This window comes from Heterodontus francisci, chromosome 7 (assembly GCF_036365525.1).
Source record: "Heterodontus francisci isolate sHetFra1 chromosome 7, sHetFra1.hap1, whole genome shotgun sequence".
Lineage (NCBI taxonomy): Eukaryota > Metazoa > Chordata > Chondrichthyes > Heterodontiformes > Heterodontidae > Heterodontus > Heterodontus francisci.
The window spans coordinates 15,448,796-15,465,166 of NC_090377.1; the positions used below are offsets into that span (position 1 = coordinate 15,448,796).

The 16,371-nt window shown below is 42.2% G+C and overlaps 2 protein-coding genes and 1 non-coding gene across 4 annotated transcripts in view; 2 read left to right on the forward strand and 1 right to left on the reverse strand.

The window, feature by feature from the left end:
* Window positions 1-179: 179 nt before the first annotated feature.
* On the forward strand, window positions 180-9,403 carry LOC137371867 (large ribosomal subunit protein eL39). Its single transcript, XM_068034832.1, has 3 exons — window positions 180-280; window positions 1,649-1,752; window positions 9,237-9,403. Exons 1-3 carry the CDS (start codon window positions 278-280, stop codon window positions 9,283-9,285), a joined length of 156 nt encoding a protein of 51 aa, XP_067890933.1. The 5' UTR covers window positions 180-277; the 3' UTR covers window positions 9,286-9,403.
* On the forward strand, window positions 8,927-9,058 carry LOC137372452 (small nucleolar RNA SNORA69). The gene has a single exon (XR_010975429.1). It is a non-coding gene; the product is annotated as a small nucleolar RNA SNORA69 (small nucleolar RNA).
* A 2,280-nt stretch (window positions 9,404-11,683) lies between the features above and the next one.
* The window catches only part of stam2 (signal transducing adaptor molecule (SH3 domain and ITAM motif) 2), a 68,945-nt gene continuing 64,257 nt past the window's right edge, over window positions 11,684-16,371 (reverse strand). For both annotated transcript variants that reach the window (XM_068034834.1, XM_068034833.1), the window contains one exon: window positions 11,684-15,304. In XM_068034834.1, coding sequence (XP_067890935.1) covers window positions 15,085-15,304 — 220 coding nt within the window. In that variant the 3' untranslated portion in view covers window positions 11,684-15,084. The remainder of the gene's footprint in view (window positions 15,305-16,371) is intronic.

A 16,371-nucleotide genomic window follows, 5' to 3' on the forward strand; every position in this document is an offset into this window, starting at 1 on the left:
AATGCCCATCCGCAAATTAGCCTGATTTTTCTTTTTAATTATTAAAAAAAAATCTACAAGCATCATTAATTGTAAAAAAATTATCTATGGTGAAGCACTACGTCGAAAGAGCTACAATCATTCTTAACGTAGAAGTTGTTTTGTTCTTTTTGATTTTTTTTTTCTGGCGGCATCTGTTCGGACACCCCCCCCAACCGGGGTTTAACCTCTGACCTCCCGGACATCACTTCCTCCTTTCTCTTTCCGCCATTGAAGTTGCTGGAGCGGAGTTTTGGCCATGGTGAGTGCGAGCGGATCCAATCCGTCGCCATCAGCCTTATTACGGCCGCTTGATTGTCAAATAAGATAAATATCTGTCCCGAAAGGCTCGGTGGGGCTTTCGGCATCGGTATTGGAGTGAACGTTTTAACGATTAAATAAATAACCCATTTTTTTGTCAGTTAAGGGGGACGCTTAGGCCTGTAACTGGGCCTCGCTGGGCAGCGGATGGGGATTTAAATCTTTCGTTGGTCCCCCTTTTTAAAGTGGACGTAGGAGCAGAGGGACCTGGGGTATATGTGCACAAACCGTTGAAGTTGACAGGGCTTTAAAAAGGCCTACGGGATCCTGAGCTTTAGAAATAGAGACAAATCAAGGAAGTTATGGTCAATCTTTATAAAACACTGGTTTAACCTCACTGGAGCATTGTGCCCAATTCTGGTCACCACACTTTAGGAAGGATGTGATGGCTTTAGAGAGGGTGCAGAAGAGATTCGCGAGAGTTGTTCCAGAGATGGGGAACTTTGGTTACGTGAATAGACTGGAGGAGCTGGGATTGTTCTCCATAGAGAAGAGATTTGATAGAGATGCTCAAAATCCTGAGGGGTCTTAGACTGAGTTTAAAGTAAAAGGAATTAAATGTATGTAATGCCTTTTATGATGTCCGAAAGTGTTTTACAGCTAATTAAGTACTTTTCAAGAGCAATGATTGTTGTAATGTAGGAAAAACAGCAGCTAATTTGTGCACAGCAAGCTCCCACGTACAACATTCTGATAATGACCAGTTAATTTTTTTTTTTGATGTTGATTGAGAGATAAATTTTGGCCACAGCACTGGGGAGAACTGCTCTGCTTCCAAATAGTGGCCGTGAGATGGAAGGCCTCGGTTTAATGTCTCATTCAAAAGACGGCACCTTTTGACAGTGCAGCATTCCATCAGTACTGGCACTATAGTGTCGATCTCTCTTTGTGCTCAAGTCCTGGAGTGGGACTTGAACCCACAGCCTTGTGATTGAGGCGAGAGTGCTAGCAACTGAGCCAAGGCTGACACAGCCAATAGAAACTGTTCCCGTTGGAAGAATGGTTGAGAACCAGTGGGCACTTATTTAAGGTGATTGATAGAAGGAAAAACCTTTTTGTGCAGTGAGTGGTTAGGATCTGGAATGCACTACCTGAGTTTGTTGAGGCATATTCAAGCGGGGCCTTCAAAAGGGAATTGGATAAACACCTGAAGGAGAAAAAAAATTGCAGGTCTACGGGGAAAGCTAAATTTGGCCTTGCAGAGAGCTAGCACAAATGCACCAGGCCGAATGGCTTCCATCTATGCTGTAACCATTCTATGATCCTGTGACTTAACAGTTCGTTTATTTGGTTTGCTTTATTCTTGCAGCCATCCCACAAAACCTTCAGGATAAAGCGCTTCCTAGCCAAGAAGATGAAGCAAAACAGGCCGATTCCACAGTGGATCCGCATGAAAACTGGCAACAAGATCAGGTGCGGGTTTACCAGACCCTGGAGGCTGCGTAGTCCCTCTGTCTCAACTTGTTTGCTGCTGAGACCCTCTTTCATGCCCTTGTTATCTCCGGACTTGAGCATTCTAATGCACTCCTGGCTGGCATCCCAAGTTCTACCCTCTGTAAACTTGCAGTCTTCCAAGACTGCATCCAATGACCTAACTTGCTCCATGTCCCATTCGCCCATCACTCCCCGTGCTCACTGACCTACATTGGCTCCCAGTCTACCAACACCTTGTTTTTAAAAAATTCATGTCCTTGTTTTCAAGTCCCTCCATGGTCTCAACCCTCCCTAACCTCCTCGATAACTGCATTCTTCTAGTGGCAGCAGTGTGTACCATCTACAAGATGCACTGCAGCAACGCACCAGGGCTCCTTAGACAGCACCTTCCAAACCTGCGACCTCTACCAACTAGAAGGACAAGGGCAGCAAATGCACCACCTGCAGGTTCCCCTCCAAACCACACACCATCCTGACTTGGAACTATATCGCTGTTCCTTCACTGTCACTGGGTCAAAATCCTGGAACTCCCTAAAAGCACTGTGGGTGTATCTACCTCCCATGGACTGCAGCAGTTCAAGAAGTCGGCTCACGACTACCTTCTTAAGGGCAACTAGGGATGGGCAATAAATGCTGATCTAGCCAGCGACATCCACAACCAATGAATGAATAAAAAAAAAAATTCTGGCCTGTTGAGCATCCCTAATTTTAATAGATCCACCCATTGGTGGCTGTGTCTTCAGCTGCTAAGGCATTAACTTCTGGACTTCCTTACAACTCTGACTCTCTACCTCACTTTTCCTTTAAGATGCTTTAAAACCTACCTCTAGCCAAGCCTTTTGGCCATCTGCCCTAATATCTTAGTATGTGGCTTTGTGTCAGATTTTGTTTGACGCCCTTGTGAAGTTAAAGGTGCTGTGTAAATGTTGTAAGGATGGTGATTATAACTGTGAATAGCGTTATTTTTTATCTGCATATGTCAAAATAGTTGCGAGTGTGTCTGTATTTATAGTGTATGTAAAAGTTATCCTGACAAAAGAAACAGGGGAAATGAGATGATCTAGAATCTGTTGCTTGAAAGTGTGGTGGGAGTAGATTCAATTGTAATTTTCAGCAAGGAATTGGATATGGTAATTTTTGCAGGGCCAAGGGGAAAATGCAGGGAAGCTGACTTGAGCACAATGGGCCGAATGGCCCGTGTAGTAAGTTTCTGTGAAGTCATGCACTATCCAACCTCTGACATATAGCGTTGCTGGATCAGTATCCTGGAATTCCTGACCCAGCACCATTAGGGGTGTACCATCAGCACAATGGGGATTCATGAAAGAGACCCAACACTGCCAGATTCTGAGACTCCGGGATGGGCAATAAATAATACCCACCTCCAAGAATCAAAATACATATTTCACTAAAATTGTGCATATATTGTAGAACTATAGGAAGGACTACCTAGCACAGAAATAATGGCTCTGTGGCTTTCTCCTGTACTGTATGATACTGTTATAGAATATATAATTTGTGTATGTGTAAGGACAACCCATCCAAGTTCATTAGTTAGAAAACTGTTATAAATGTATTCATTCCTCAATATCAGGGTAATATCATCTGTAGTGAGTTCTTTGGGCCTTTTTTGTTGGGAATGTAGATTGAACAGTGGATCCTGGATACACCAGGTTAGGATCTTGGTTTTTCAGGAGAAACTTCCTCAGCCTGTATTTGCGTTCAACTTCAAGCAGTACGTCAGGCCTCATATTTGGAGGTGCCTTCATTGATTTTTCACCAGGTTTCCTCATCTTGATCAAGATGTTCCCGCTTGTGGCTGTTTATTTTGCACTATTTGAGTCACCTTTGAGCAGTCTCTGGGTTGCTTTTGCAGTTCAGAACATCACTTCCCGGTTGTCAACGTGCTGTTTGTTTATTAGACATTTGCACCACGTGCCTTGACTATCGTAACCATGTTTTCAAGATTGGAGCATCTGCTTCGCATTTAAGCTTTTTTTGAAAAAGAAAAAGACATAACCAGGCAGTTTAGGTGAGACAAGATGAAAAACCATCCAACTATGAGGCCCGTGGTATTGCTGAAAGTAAACACCAACTGAGAAAGTCTCCTGAGAAACCCAAGATCCCCAGCCTGGTGTATCTGGGATCCACTGTTCATTTTACAGGTGTTCATTCCCAGTAAAAAAAAAAAAATAGGGCTCATCAAAGCACTGGGTGCAAAAAAAAAAATGACATTGTGGATGACATGTATATTTGCACATTTGTGTGTGTGCGCCTGTATAGAGAATATATAATGTTTGCAAAGCTCATTCAACTGGTCAGTTTATCCTTCAGCTGTCCCAAGACTGTTTACACTGATGCAGATTTGGTTCTAGTCTGGCGTTGTTGTTTTATGCTGCCTGATAATGCGCAGAGCTCCTATCCCAGCCAGTCAACTTGAAATGCATTGATGGCTTATGTGTTATACTCCATGTGATGCTAACCTTGATGGGGATGGGGGAGCAGGGGGAGATTAGATTTTCTTAAGGGAGAGGGTTCTCTCTGGTGTTTCAGATTGGGTCTAACTCTAAGATTGTATTCTCAGTTCCCAGTGGAAACTGCTTTTAGCAGTCCGGAAGTGATCTTTAATGAAGCCTCCCGAGGTGTTTTATGGTATAAAGTGTACAATAGTTAAAAGATTGAGATAACTGACGCTTAATTGAAGAAAGGCTTTGAGATTATTTGTATGTAGTAAGGCGAGTGTTTAGGGAGGGGGTCCCAGGGAGGAAGAAGACATACTTGTATTTGTATTGTGCCTTTACAACCTCAGGATGCCCCAAAGTGCTTTGCAGCCAGTTTGCACACCACAAGCAACAGTGAGATAAATGACCAGATAATCTGTTTCTATGATGTTGATTGAGGAATAAATATTCACCAGGACACCAGGGAGAACTCCTCTTAAAAGATCGCATGGCAATATTTCTACATCCACCTGAGAGGATATTCAGGACCTCTGTTTTAACATCTTATCCAAAAGACAGCACCTGACACTGTATCACGTCCTCAGTACTGCTGGGTGGCTGGTTTGAACTTATGTCATTTTGTTTTATGAATAGTTAGAGAAGGTGGTCAAGAAGACGTATTGATGCTTTCCTTTATTGGCTGAGGCCTAGAGTATAAGAGCAGGGAGATTGTGCTAGAACTGTGTAAAATATGGTTAGAGTGTGGCTAGAGTACTGGGTACAGTTTTGGTCATCGCATAACAGGAAGGATATGATCACTAGAGAGGGTACAGAGGAGATTTACAAGGAAGTTGCCAGGAATTGAGAATTTTAGCTGTGAGGAAAGATTGAATAAGCTGGATTTTGTCCTCTTTGAACCAAATGGCTGAAGGAAGATTTAATTGAGGGGCTGAGATATAGTGGATTGGAAGGATCTGTTTCACTTATTAGAGAGATAATAACCAAGGGGCATAGATTTAAAGTAATTGGAAGGATTATAGGGGAGAGGAGTTTAGGAGAGGTCTGGAACTCGCTGCCTGAAAGAGGCAGGAACTCTGAGTGCATTTAAAAACACTTGGATATGCATTTGAGGTGCTGTAATATACAGGGCTATGGACCAAGACCTGGAAGGTGAGATTAGACTGGATAGCTCTTTTTCAGCTGGCATGGACAGGTGGGATGAATGGCCTCGTTCTGTGCTGTAATCTTTCTGTTTCTAATTAGCTATAATACTGAAGAACTCCAATTGTTGATAATCATCTGTCAAAGCTCCCTCATTTAACAACCTTATTAATGCTAAATAAATGCCATAATTTTAAATGAGGTGGTTAGATTTTTGTTAAAACAAAAGTATTAAAGTTTATTGAGGTAAGCAAGTTAAGATGCGGCTACATAAAGAACTAAGTGAATAGTGGAACAGACTTGAGGGAGGCTGGGTGGTCTACTCCTGTTCCTGTGTCCACTCTCCTTTTTTCTTGTAGTTTATCTCACACTTGTGATCAGTGTTGGTCCTCTCTGCACGGAACTTCTATTTGGTTTGGAATCCCCTAGACATGCAACAGAGGATTGGCCCTCAACCTCATAGTCTGGTCCTGTAGCAAAAGAGGGTGAATGGTTGTGGGGGAGAGAGGCTAAGTCTTCCAGGGAGTTGTAACAGATGGTCACCTCTTCCCAAAGCTTCTGATTTCCTGGGTTAAGAAGTTCATGTTGAATAAGCCTGCAATGTAATGGAAAGCAAAATACTGCGGATGCTGGAAATCAAATAAAAACAAGAAATGCTGGAAATACTCAGCAGGTCTGGCAGCATCTGTGGAGAGAGAAGCAGAGTTAGCGTTTCGGGTCAGTGACCCTCCTGTCTGCAAGAGCAACTCACCTCGTCCCACTTCCCGGTCTTTTCCCCACAGCCCTGCAAATTTTTTCTCTTCAGATAATTATCCAATTCTCTTTTGAAGGCCTCGATTGAATCTGCCACCACCACACTGTCAGGCAGTACATTCCAGATCCTAACCACTCGCTGCGTTAAAGTTTTTCCTCGCAGTTGCTGCTTTTGTTAATCACCTTAAATTGTCCTCTGGTTCTCGATCCCTCAGCCAATGGGAACAGTTTCTCACCATCTGCTCTGTCCAGATTTCACATGTTTTTGAACACCTCTATCAAATCTCCTCTTAATCTGTGTTCTCCAAGGAGAACAGACCCAGCTTCTCCAACCGATCTGTGTAACTAAAGTTCCTCATCCCTGGAACCATGCTCGTGAATCTTTTCTGCATCCTCTCTAATGCCTTCACATCTTCCTAAAATGTCCAGAACTGGATACAATACTCCAGTTGAGGTCAAACCAGTATTTGATACAGGTTTATCATAACTTCCTTGGTTTTTGTACTCTTATGCCTCTATTTATAAAGCCCAGGATCTCGTGCTTTATTAACTGCTTTCTCAGCCTGCCCTGCCACTTACAATGTATTGTGCTCCTGTACCCACTTTAGACCTGTACCCTTTAATTTATATTGTCTCTCCTCATTCTTCTGACAAAAACAAATCACTTCACACTTTTCTGCATTACATTTAACCTGCCACTTGTCTGCCCATTCCATAATCCTGTCAATGTCCACTTGAAGTTTATCCATATTCTCCTCTCAATTCACTATTTCCAAGTTTTGTGTCATTCGCAAGTTTTGAAATTCTGCCCTCTCCACCCAAGTCTAGGTTATTAATAGAAAGAAAAGCCGGGGTCTTCACACCTGAATCCTAGGGAGTGATAGTCGTTTACAGCACAGAAGGGGACCATTCGGCCTATTGAGTACATGCCAGCTCTCCGTGGAGCTATGCAGTTAGACCCACTCCCTGGCTTGCTCCCTGCAAGTCTATTTCTCTCTGGGATCCATCCAACTTTCTCTTGGAAGCAGAGGCAATCACTGACTTCACCACCCTTGTGGACTGAGTTTCAGGTCATTACTACCTGCTGTGTTTTTAAAAAAAAAAAAGTGCTTCCTCATATCCCCCTGCATCTTTTGTCCAAAACTTTCAATCTGTGACCGCCTTGGGTTACAGCAAGGGGCTAGCACCTAAAACTCTGCACCTCTGAGTGGATGTGTATCCAATCTGTCAGGAGGATGGTGAGAGCACTCGTTTTATGGTCAGTTCTTTGTCCTCACCGTGCCTCATGAGGCGTTCTTGTTAGAGCATAGCTACAGGACCCGACCATGTGTGTCGGGATTGGGTCGGATGCACTCTATCACCACTTCCGGTACGTGGCTCCAATGTTAATGTACTTTTTGGACTTGAAAGATTGTTTAATTACATTTTTTTTTAAGTTTGTGCAGATCAGCAACAAAGTGAAAAACAAGAAGCTAGGTTAACAGATGGTCGGGTCGGATGTGGTTCTTTCAGACCCGAACCGGCCTTTAGTTCTTGTGCCAAAAGTCTGCATAGCAACACTCGAGTACACATTTATCATCAGTCACGCCACAACTATTGACTGACCGCCTTAGAAGCACACATCTGGGTCTCTGGGCAAAAGCTGGAGTAACTGAGCATGATCATGTGTGGGCTGTTGATGTATTAGGTATGGCCTACTGCTCATTCAGGGCTTTTTTGATCAAAATTCAAATCCAACAGATGAGAATTAAAAGCAGTAGACTATTCCCCTCAATGCCACAAACTTCAGCATTATAAGGGTGCTCTCTCTTCAGTACTTTATCCCTTCGGTACCATATAGCTTAAAATGCTTCCAGATTTTGTGTATACTGAGCTGTATAACAGGAGAAAGTAGGCTGGGAGACATTTGATGAATAAAGCTACTGTTATACTATGAGACCTGTACTCAGCATCCAGTTCCTTACACAGCACGTCAGTGTAAACCTGTCTGCATTTGGTATGGACACCCATTAGGAAAAGCTTTTTATTTTTAAAACTGGATCTTGGCAACTGGTCTCTGCTAATGGGATAAAATTGCCGTTTGTCTTGCAGCTGACTGCATAAAGACCTCTGTATCAGGACCTGCTAGTGCTCTTGTAGATGGAATAAAAGTAGCTTGATTATCATGTAAGGAATGAATTGGATACTGATTTTTCTCCCTCTTTTCCTCACTCCCCAAAGCTTGTTAAACATCCACTATTCTTAATCTCCAGTAAACCCAACAGGCTTGCCAATCTGTCATACTGCTCGATGGGTGGAAAGGCCAGGAAACTGATGAGTCTTGAGATAGCTTGACATTACTTCAGGTCTTGAGATTCTCCAAGTTAGAGGGTGTGAGGTGGGGAGCAGAATACACCTGTTGCTGTTTTGCCTCCTTGTCAGCTTGAGGTCATGAATCAGACACTGTGCAACTAGTCAGATATAGACCCGACTGGGTAAGGATGGCAGGTTCTGTTAGCTGGAAGATATTAATGAACTAGTTGCATTCATGATGAAAGTTAACTCTTCTTCTGGTGCTGGCCCACAAATTATATATACTGAGTTCAGTGACAACCTTTCCAGGGTGAGTCAAACTCCTGACGGTTGTTTTACAGGTTTTGTACTTGTCTTGCTTTTTAAAAAAAAAATACAAAAGATTTTAAATGAAGTTTGAATGATGGCTTGCAATAAATTGTAATCTAGCGGGCAATGCTTTACCAGCATGTCAGTCGTCTCAATGAATAGCAATTAACTGTCCTTTTTTCCCTCAAGTTTCTGTAAAAGCAGGTCTGCAATTGCAGTGCTTCCTTCTGTGATGTGCTGTCATTTACCCTGCTGAGATCAAAGGCTGTCAATGCATTCTATTTAGTCTTGCCTTCCAGGGGTGAGATTTGGTTATAACAGCTACATGTGTTTGTAAAATTGCTTCGCATCTTAAATGTTAGCTATTCAGCTTTTTTAAAAAAAAAAGTTAAAGCAAAGTGCCTTGAGCTATGTCTGAAATTTGCTCAATGATTACTACTTTTGTAGTAGAATTTGGAAAGAACTAATACAACGAGCCTTAATCACAGCTATTTCTTATACTTGTAGGTACAACTCCAAGAGGAGACACTGGAGAAGGACTAAGCTGGGCTTGTAAAGGGATTCATCACCATTGGCACACTACCATCAACAGCTATTTCTCAATGGACCATGTGGGGCAAAAGACATTTTTTTTGTTTTCTATTGTGGAAAATAAATTAGATTTATCAACTTAATGTGCTGCAGTTTTACCTGAAATATAGTTAATGTGCTTTGGCTTCCCTATTGCTACCTGAGTTGGAAAATTCACTATTTCCCAAATAGAGCTTCTGACCATATCTGTGCCATTACTAAAGTTTTTTGTTTCCCCCTTTAACATTGCCCTACTCTACCCCTGCTGAAACCCTCCCACATTCTACCCTCTAAATTTGTTCATCCAAAACTTTTTTTTTTGGGTAGAGGGAGCTTTACTCTATCTAACCCTGTGCTGTACCTGTCCCAGGAGCGTTTGATGGGATAGTGTAGAGACTCTCCTGCCTATATCCTTACTTTAGAGTCCAAGTAGTCATTCCTGTGCTTGCTGCCCTACTTTGCTTAACCTGGAACCAATGCTTTAAAATACTCATCCTCTTACTCAAATCCTGCCAGCCCCACAACCTTCTGTGCACTATCTCCAATTTTAATTGCTCCACTGGTAGCAGCTATGGCTTCAGCTGCCTTGGCCCTAAATTCTAGAATTCTCTTCTCTCCTTTGAAGATGCTCCTTAAAACTTACCTCTTAGATCAAGTTTTTGACCAGCTGCCCTAAAATCACCTTGTGTGGTTCAGTCAGATTTTGCTTTAATACTCCTATAAAACATCTTGATTTATCAAAGGCACAATATCAATGCAGTGCCATTAAAAATGGCCCAGATTGTGGGCTGTCTTGTGTGCTCCACTCAACCGTCACTTTTTAAGCTCAGAATTTGCCCTGGACATGCAAGCTGATAATGTGGTGAGGGCATCTGGGACCTTGAATGATGAGACCATTTAACCAGTGAGCTAAAGAATGGCTGGGAAGGAAAAACAATGTCAAATCGGGTACAAGAGAAGGAAATACAGGAAAAATAATTTAAAAACTCATTACTAGTAGGAGTGAGACTCCAGTTTAACGCACAAAGCAATTCATGGGTATCTCCAAGTTGGACAATTTAGACAAACTCCATCAAAATTAGTGTTATTTTGGCAGCAAAATTCAAACAATGATGGCCAGATTTGTGTGAGCCGAGTGAGGTTTATAGTGCATGTCACAAGCGGATTAGTGTATGAATATGGGTGATAACATTATACATGCTCAGATTTTTCCTTAAAAGCAAAATAACTGCTGCTGTTGGAAATCAAAAACAATGCTGCAAATATAACTTAGATTACACAAAAGTACTGGCTTCAGAGTAAGACTGAGCCAAGTGGACACGGAAAAAAAGCAAAATACTACAGATGTTGGAAAAATCTCATGCAGCATCTGTACAGAAAGAAATAACATTAACTTTCCAGGTCAATGACCCCCTGACTAAGGGACACAAACTACTTCTACATGAGGGCTGCCATTACAAATTTATCAAATGTGTGAAATTGCACCAAGTGCTTAGCACTTCTGGATAGTGTATGATTTGCAGTAAACCAGTAAAAGGAATTAAGGGGAAGAAACCATAGCTTAAAACTAATTGGGTTAAAGACAACATACATTTAGGTTGCCCCAAAGAATTACTGTTGGATTATAGTCAAGTGTTTATGTAGACATGAACAGCAGTCAAAATGCACAGAAAGGCTCTTATAGGACATATGGAAAGGGGAAGTAGTAAAAAGAAAAATGGAGGTTAGCAGAGATCTGGGATCAGGAAAGGATAGCAGGCAACAAAAAAGATTGTATTTACATAGCACCTTTCATGACCCCAGTATATTCCAAAGTGTTTTACAGCCAATTAAGTACTTAACAACTGTGACATCATAATGAGAAACAGCAGCCAATTTGTTCACAGGAAGGTTCAACAAACAGCATTGCAATAATGACCAGAATATTTTTTTTTTTAGTGACGTCAGTTGAGGGATTAAATACTGGCCCAGAGGTTTTGGGGGTGGGGGTGGGTGCAGAAATTCCCCTGCTCCTGCCATGTGAATATATGAAAATGTAGGAAAATGAGACAGGGCAAAACATTACTTTTTTTTTTTATAAACAAAAATTAATTCCTTTATTATTTGAAAGAATCGGAAGGCAATTGAAGCCTAGTAAATGTCAGTACAAGCTAACAGTGCGCATCATCCTTGCTGACATCTTGCATCTCTAATATATTACAGCGCTCAATAAAATTTTTTAAAAATCTGAAAGATGCAAAAAAACCCAAAAAAGGATTAATCCCACACTCCCAATTACAATGATCGAGCAGCAGACACAAAAGCAAGTCAAGAGTGGGAAAAACTGCCAAGGTGATTTTCTTCGTGGGGAAGGAATAAAGCAAAGTACAACTATAAACAATCTGTTCAACATACAGTATAATAGAATTTATTTGGGGAGGAAGAAAGTTGGTTTCCATCTTATTGTGATGACTTTAAGTACAAGCAGTTTATGCATATATAAGCAGAATAAAATAGGGAGCAAAAAGATTGACAAAATAAAGTGATCAACTTCCTTCAAGCCCATTTTTGCTACCAACTTAAAGGTGGGAGTAGTTTCTAGCCTACTCCCGGTAGCACTCGAGTCCAAGAAAATCTGAGTTATCTAACAGCTTAAAAAATTAAGTAATCCAAATATTGGACGAACAAATCCAGAGCCTGCAAATAAGACCATCTCTAATAAATCCAAGAGGGAATTTAGGAGAAACATTTTTACCCAGATTAGTGAGAATGTGGAACTCACTACCACAGGGAATAGTTCAGGCAAATAGCACAGATGCAGTTAAAAGGAAGCAAGATAAGGGAGAAAGGAATACACAGTCAAATGAGAAGGGTGGTGTGGCCTGTTCCTTTGCTTAAACATATAAACAAAACAGTAAAGTGGGAATTTAGTGCCTCTCCCCCCACCCCACCCCCCAAAAAAAACTGGAGTAAAGTGACTTAGGAGAAGGCTATGCACAAGTCTGAAGGGATCCAGGCAGAACAAGACTCAACTAAGAAATGACTACTTTGCAGACCACATGATAGCACCCTCACCAGGATGTTGGATTTTGATGGCAGGGTTTAACAATCCTTGGGCACACTTGGGGGTGGTGGGGCATGGGAGAACTACAATGGTTATGAGTCATCATAAACATCTACTTTTTGACTGCATGGAAGTGGGGGCTGCTTACTGAACATCCAGTGGCCAGAGCCATATTCCCTACTAAGCCAGAAGAGAGGGCAAGAGTTTCATAAATACATTCATTACAAGAAATGTTTCCATTTTTATATTTTTATTGGGGGCACAGGGAGAATGGTTGGTTAAAAACCCCACCATAAATAAAACGCTTCAAGTGGATCTGCGAGCGGCTTGCTTGGACACAAAAGTGTTGGACAATCTTTCCTGAGGACCCTAGAAGCTAACTTTACCTAATCGGTGTACAATATGATCAAGATCCTACTGTGGCACCAGTGCATCAGAATATAGGGAAAAAAACTTCCAACATCTGGCAAAGAAACATTACATGTGTAAAGTCTTCATAACCAATAATTAGACCCCACCTTCTATTTTCCAGAACTGATCCACTCTGCAGTTGAGGTTCAAACCCTGTCCATTTATTCAATGGCACGTGGCTGCTCTTTAAGATTGCTTTTCATTACATGTTACACTGATTTGGCATAGAATTCACCATTAAAACTTTACAACACGATTAATATAGATTTTTTTGGGAAACCATCACATCCAATATCCCACGCGCTGCTCTGCAAGAACATCAGATTGCATCCAAGTTAACAATTCTGCATTTCAGCTAGTCCTACTTTGAATGCTTATTACTATGCAACAGGTCAATCTGGGTGAGTAGGTGGGATATGCGAAAGACCATACAAGAGCTATCTTGTTAACAAGTCATATTACCCAATCCAATGGGATAATCAGGACATGATGTATTCCTCAGGCTATGAAAAGGATCCATGAATGCTGCACTCTTCATGGTGGACATTCGAGAGGCTAAGCTTATAGTTTCTCTTCCCCAGTATCTGTAACCTTTGCTGTAAATCTGCAGGGAGTGCTCATGAGTGACACTTCAAAGTCTGAGGTTAAACACGGGCATAAAAAGCAAATCCCAATATTGTTTTGACCTTTTCAGTGAACATGGGACGAGATGTGACCATGGAAAATGCGTCCACGCGTTTTCCAGGTCTCTCAAAGCTTCTGTATCAAGGATCCCAGTAACTGACCAGTTCCAGGTGGTGTGTTGTGCATGTGTCGGTGAGGTTTGAAGGAGAGAGATGTGTATTGCGTTTTTATTGTCACGAGAACTGCAACTTGTCAATCACCACCTGCCCAGGAACACTCGGGACAGACGCACTCATTCTGCCAGAAAACTAGAAGATAAAAAAAATCTAAGTTTGGATACGGCATGGTATTCAAATGCAACAAATGAGGGATGCAAACTGGCACCAAGCCAGATGTAATTAAATCAACATAGTGTGCGTTATACAGAGGTGAAATCAGAATCTCCACTCTGATGAAAACTACTTGGAATCTAGTAAAGGCAGTGCAGTGGAGCGTCACAGAACAGAATGCCCGCACCATCAATCCAGCCCATAGCAAGCTCACTGCACCATGAATCCAGCCCATAATATGCTCACGAATCGTGAATCCAGCCCATAATACACTATGCATCATCACTTTTGCTTTACTCATTTCTCTGATCAAATCATGCTAAGTTGATTATTTCAAAGCCCTGGGGTGTTACAAGATGTTTTTAAAATATGCAATTGCTTTTAGGTACCTTTTCTAACACAGCTCTCAGGGGACCCCCTTCTTTATCAATTGTGTGCTCACACACCTTATCCTAGGTCTCAACTTACTGATCAGGTTGTGTCGCCAGTGTAAAATCTTGTACACTATCGGTGAATTCCAGGTTCCACAAGAGCAGTCAAAATTGGGAACAGTTGAAAGCCAGGACAAACAACTGGCTCAAGACCCTTGTCCTAGACTTGTAGCAGGAAACTCAGCACTGTACAGAGCAGTGTCCAACTCAGTGCCATGTCTTCACACAGATACCCAGACTAGGTTTCAAAAAAGCCACAGCATTCCTGTTTGAGGCAGGCACTGAAACAGTTTGTTCAACTCTGCCGAATTACAAACATTTAAAAACGAATCCCCGCTTATTCTCAACTCTGGCGCCTTCGGGTAGCCCTGCAAGGTTCATGTGTCTTTTAATTTGAACCCTGGCGAATCTCCCTTTCCCTAACCCAGGAGTGCTGCAGCCAACAGCAGCCTCTCTCCTCAGCTATTCTGGCTGACCTCAGCTGACTAAGCACTGGGTGGGATTTGAACCTTTCGCTACCTTCATCTGGCTCAGAGACTGTAGCAGAACTGCACAAGGATAGATCATGACAGTGACCTTTTCTGAATGGGCATCTTCCTTATGAGAGTCTGTTACAGAGCTTCCACGATTTCTCGCAAGGGCAACTAACTAGAGCTCCCAAGTAGCAGGGATAGCAAGATAGAGTGTGCAAATGTATTAAATACACAGAGCTGAAAGAGATAACTAAAGATAATTAGAAATTAAGTAATTAGAGCCACTTTTCATTAAAGCGAGAGGGAGAAAGAAAATGTCCACAGTAAACACCCACTAAAGGGGATATCTCGAATGCCGACCTTAACCTTTAGTGCAGTACTCCCGCTGCATCACACAAAACCTCAGCAGCATCTAGCACAATAACACGGAAACCAGGACATCTGCATGGAGACGCACACGGGGTGTCACTTCTCTTAAAGCAGAGGCTGCTGAAAGTAGTTAGAGTGTTGCTGAGGGATATGCTGGGCTTGGGAGGCCATGGGGTAGCCTGCAGCTGGAGGTCCGCTGACAGTAGTGTTCTGATAGGTGGGCATGTCGTTATTCAGTCCTGCTTGCGCAGCGTAGGGAGCGGCTGGTCCGGCTGTCACCTGAAGGCTTGCTGCTTGGTTCATATACATTTGTGGAGGTCCAGTGCTGTTTGAAAAAATTTTTTTTATTTGTTAAAGAAAAGGTTGGTTGCAAGAAAATTTGCTGCAGGCAGACCTCTGCTAAAAGGCTGCATATATTGACACAAGTCCAGGCGAGAATGGAGATGATGGGGGAATTCTCCCATCAATCAAGCCTGGAGACGGCACTACTGTAATGTGACTGGGATTGGTTTTAAGCAATTTGTGTGATGTAACTATCCTCCATTCAGTACACTTTGCTGGAAAATTAAATGACTTGCATCTTTAGAAGGCATTTGAGGCCATAGAGGAGTAAGGCTCATTGAATCAGACTCAGAATCATAGAATGGTCACAGTAAAGAAAGTGGCCATTCAGCTTGTCGTATCTGTGCTGACTATGAATTACACAGTTGTAATACGCCACTGTTTCCCCATAACCCTGCAATTTCTCTCTTCAGGCGCTCATCCAATTCCCTTTTGAAAGCCATGACTGAATCTGCCTCCACCACATTCTCAGGCAGTGCATTCCAGATCCAAACCACTCGCTGCATAAAAAAGATTTCCTCATGTAGTTGTTGGTTCTTTTGCCAATCACCTCAAATCGGTGTCCTCTGGTTCTAGACCCGTTTTGCCACTGGGAGCAGTTTCTCCTCATCTAATCTGTCCAGAGCCCTCATGATCTTGAACACCTCTATAAAATCCCCTCTCAACCTTCTCTGAGGAGAACTGCCCTAGTTTCGCTTATCTAGCCATGTAACTGAAGTTCTTCATTCCCAGACCCATTCTTGTCAATCTTTTCTGAACCCTCTGCAATTCCCTTCACATCCTTCCTAAAGTACAGTGCCCAGAATTGGACAATACTTCAGTTAAAGACAAACCAATTTTCTAAAGATCCACCATAACTTCCTTGTTTTTGCGCACTCTACTTCTATTCATTAAGCCCAGGATCCCGTTTTAACTACTTTCTCAACCTGCCCTGCCACCTTCAACAATCTGTGCACATATACCCCCCTCAGGTCCCTCTGCTCCTGCACCCCCTTTAGAATTGTATCCTTTATTTTATATTGCTTTTTCTCATTCTTCCTGCCAAAATGA

What these genes read in the sequence shown, in the direction of transcription:
- LOC137371867 (XM_068034832.1), top strand. An exon ending in AAAACTGGCAACAAGATCAG is followed by an intron (nt 1,753 to 9,236) that starts GTGCGGGTTTAC and finishes TTATACTTGTAG; the next exon opens with GTACAACTCCAAGAGGAGAC.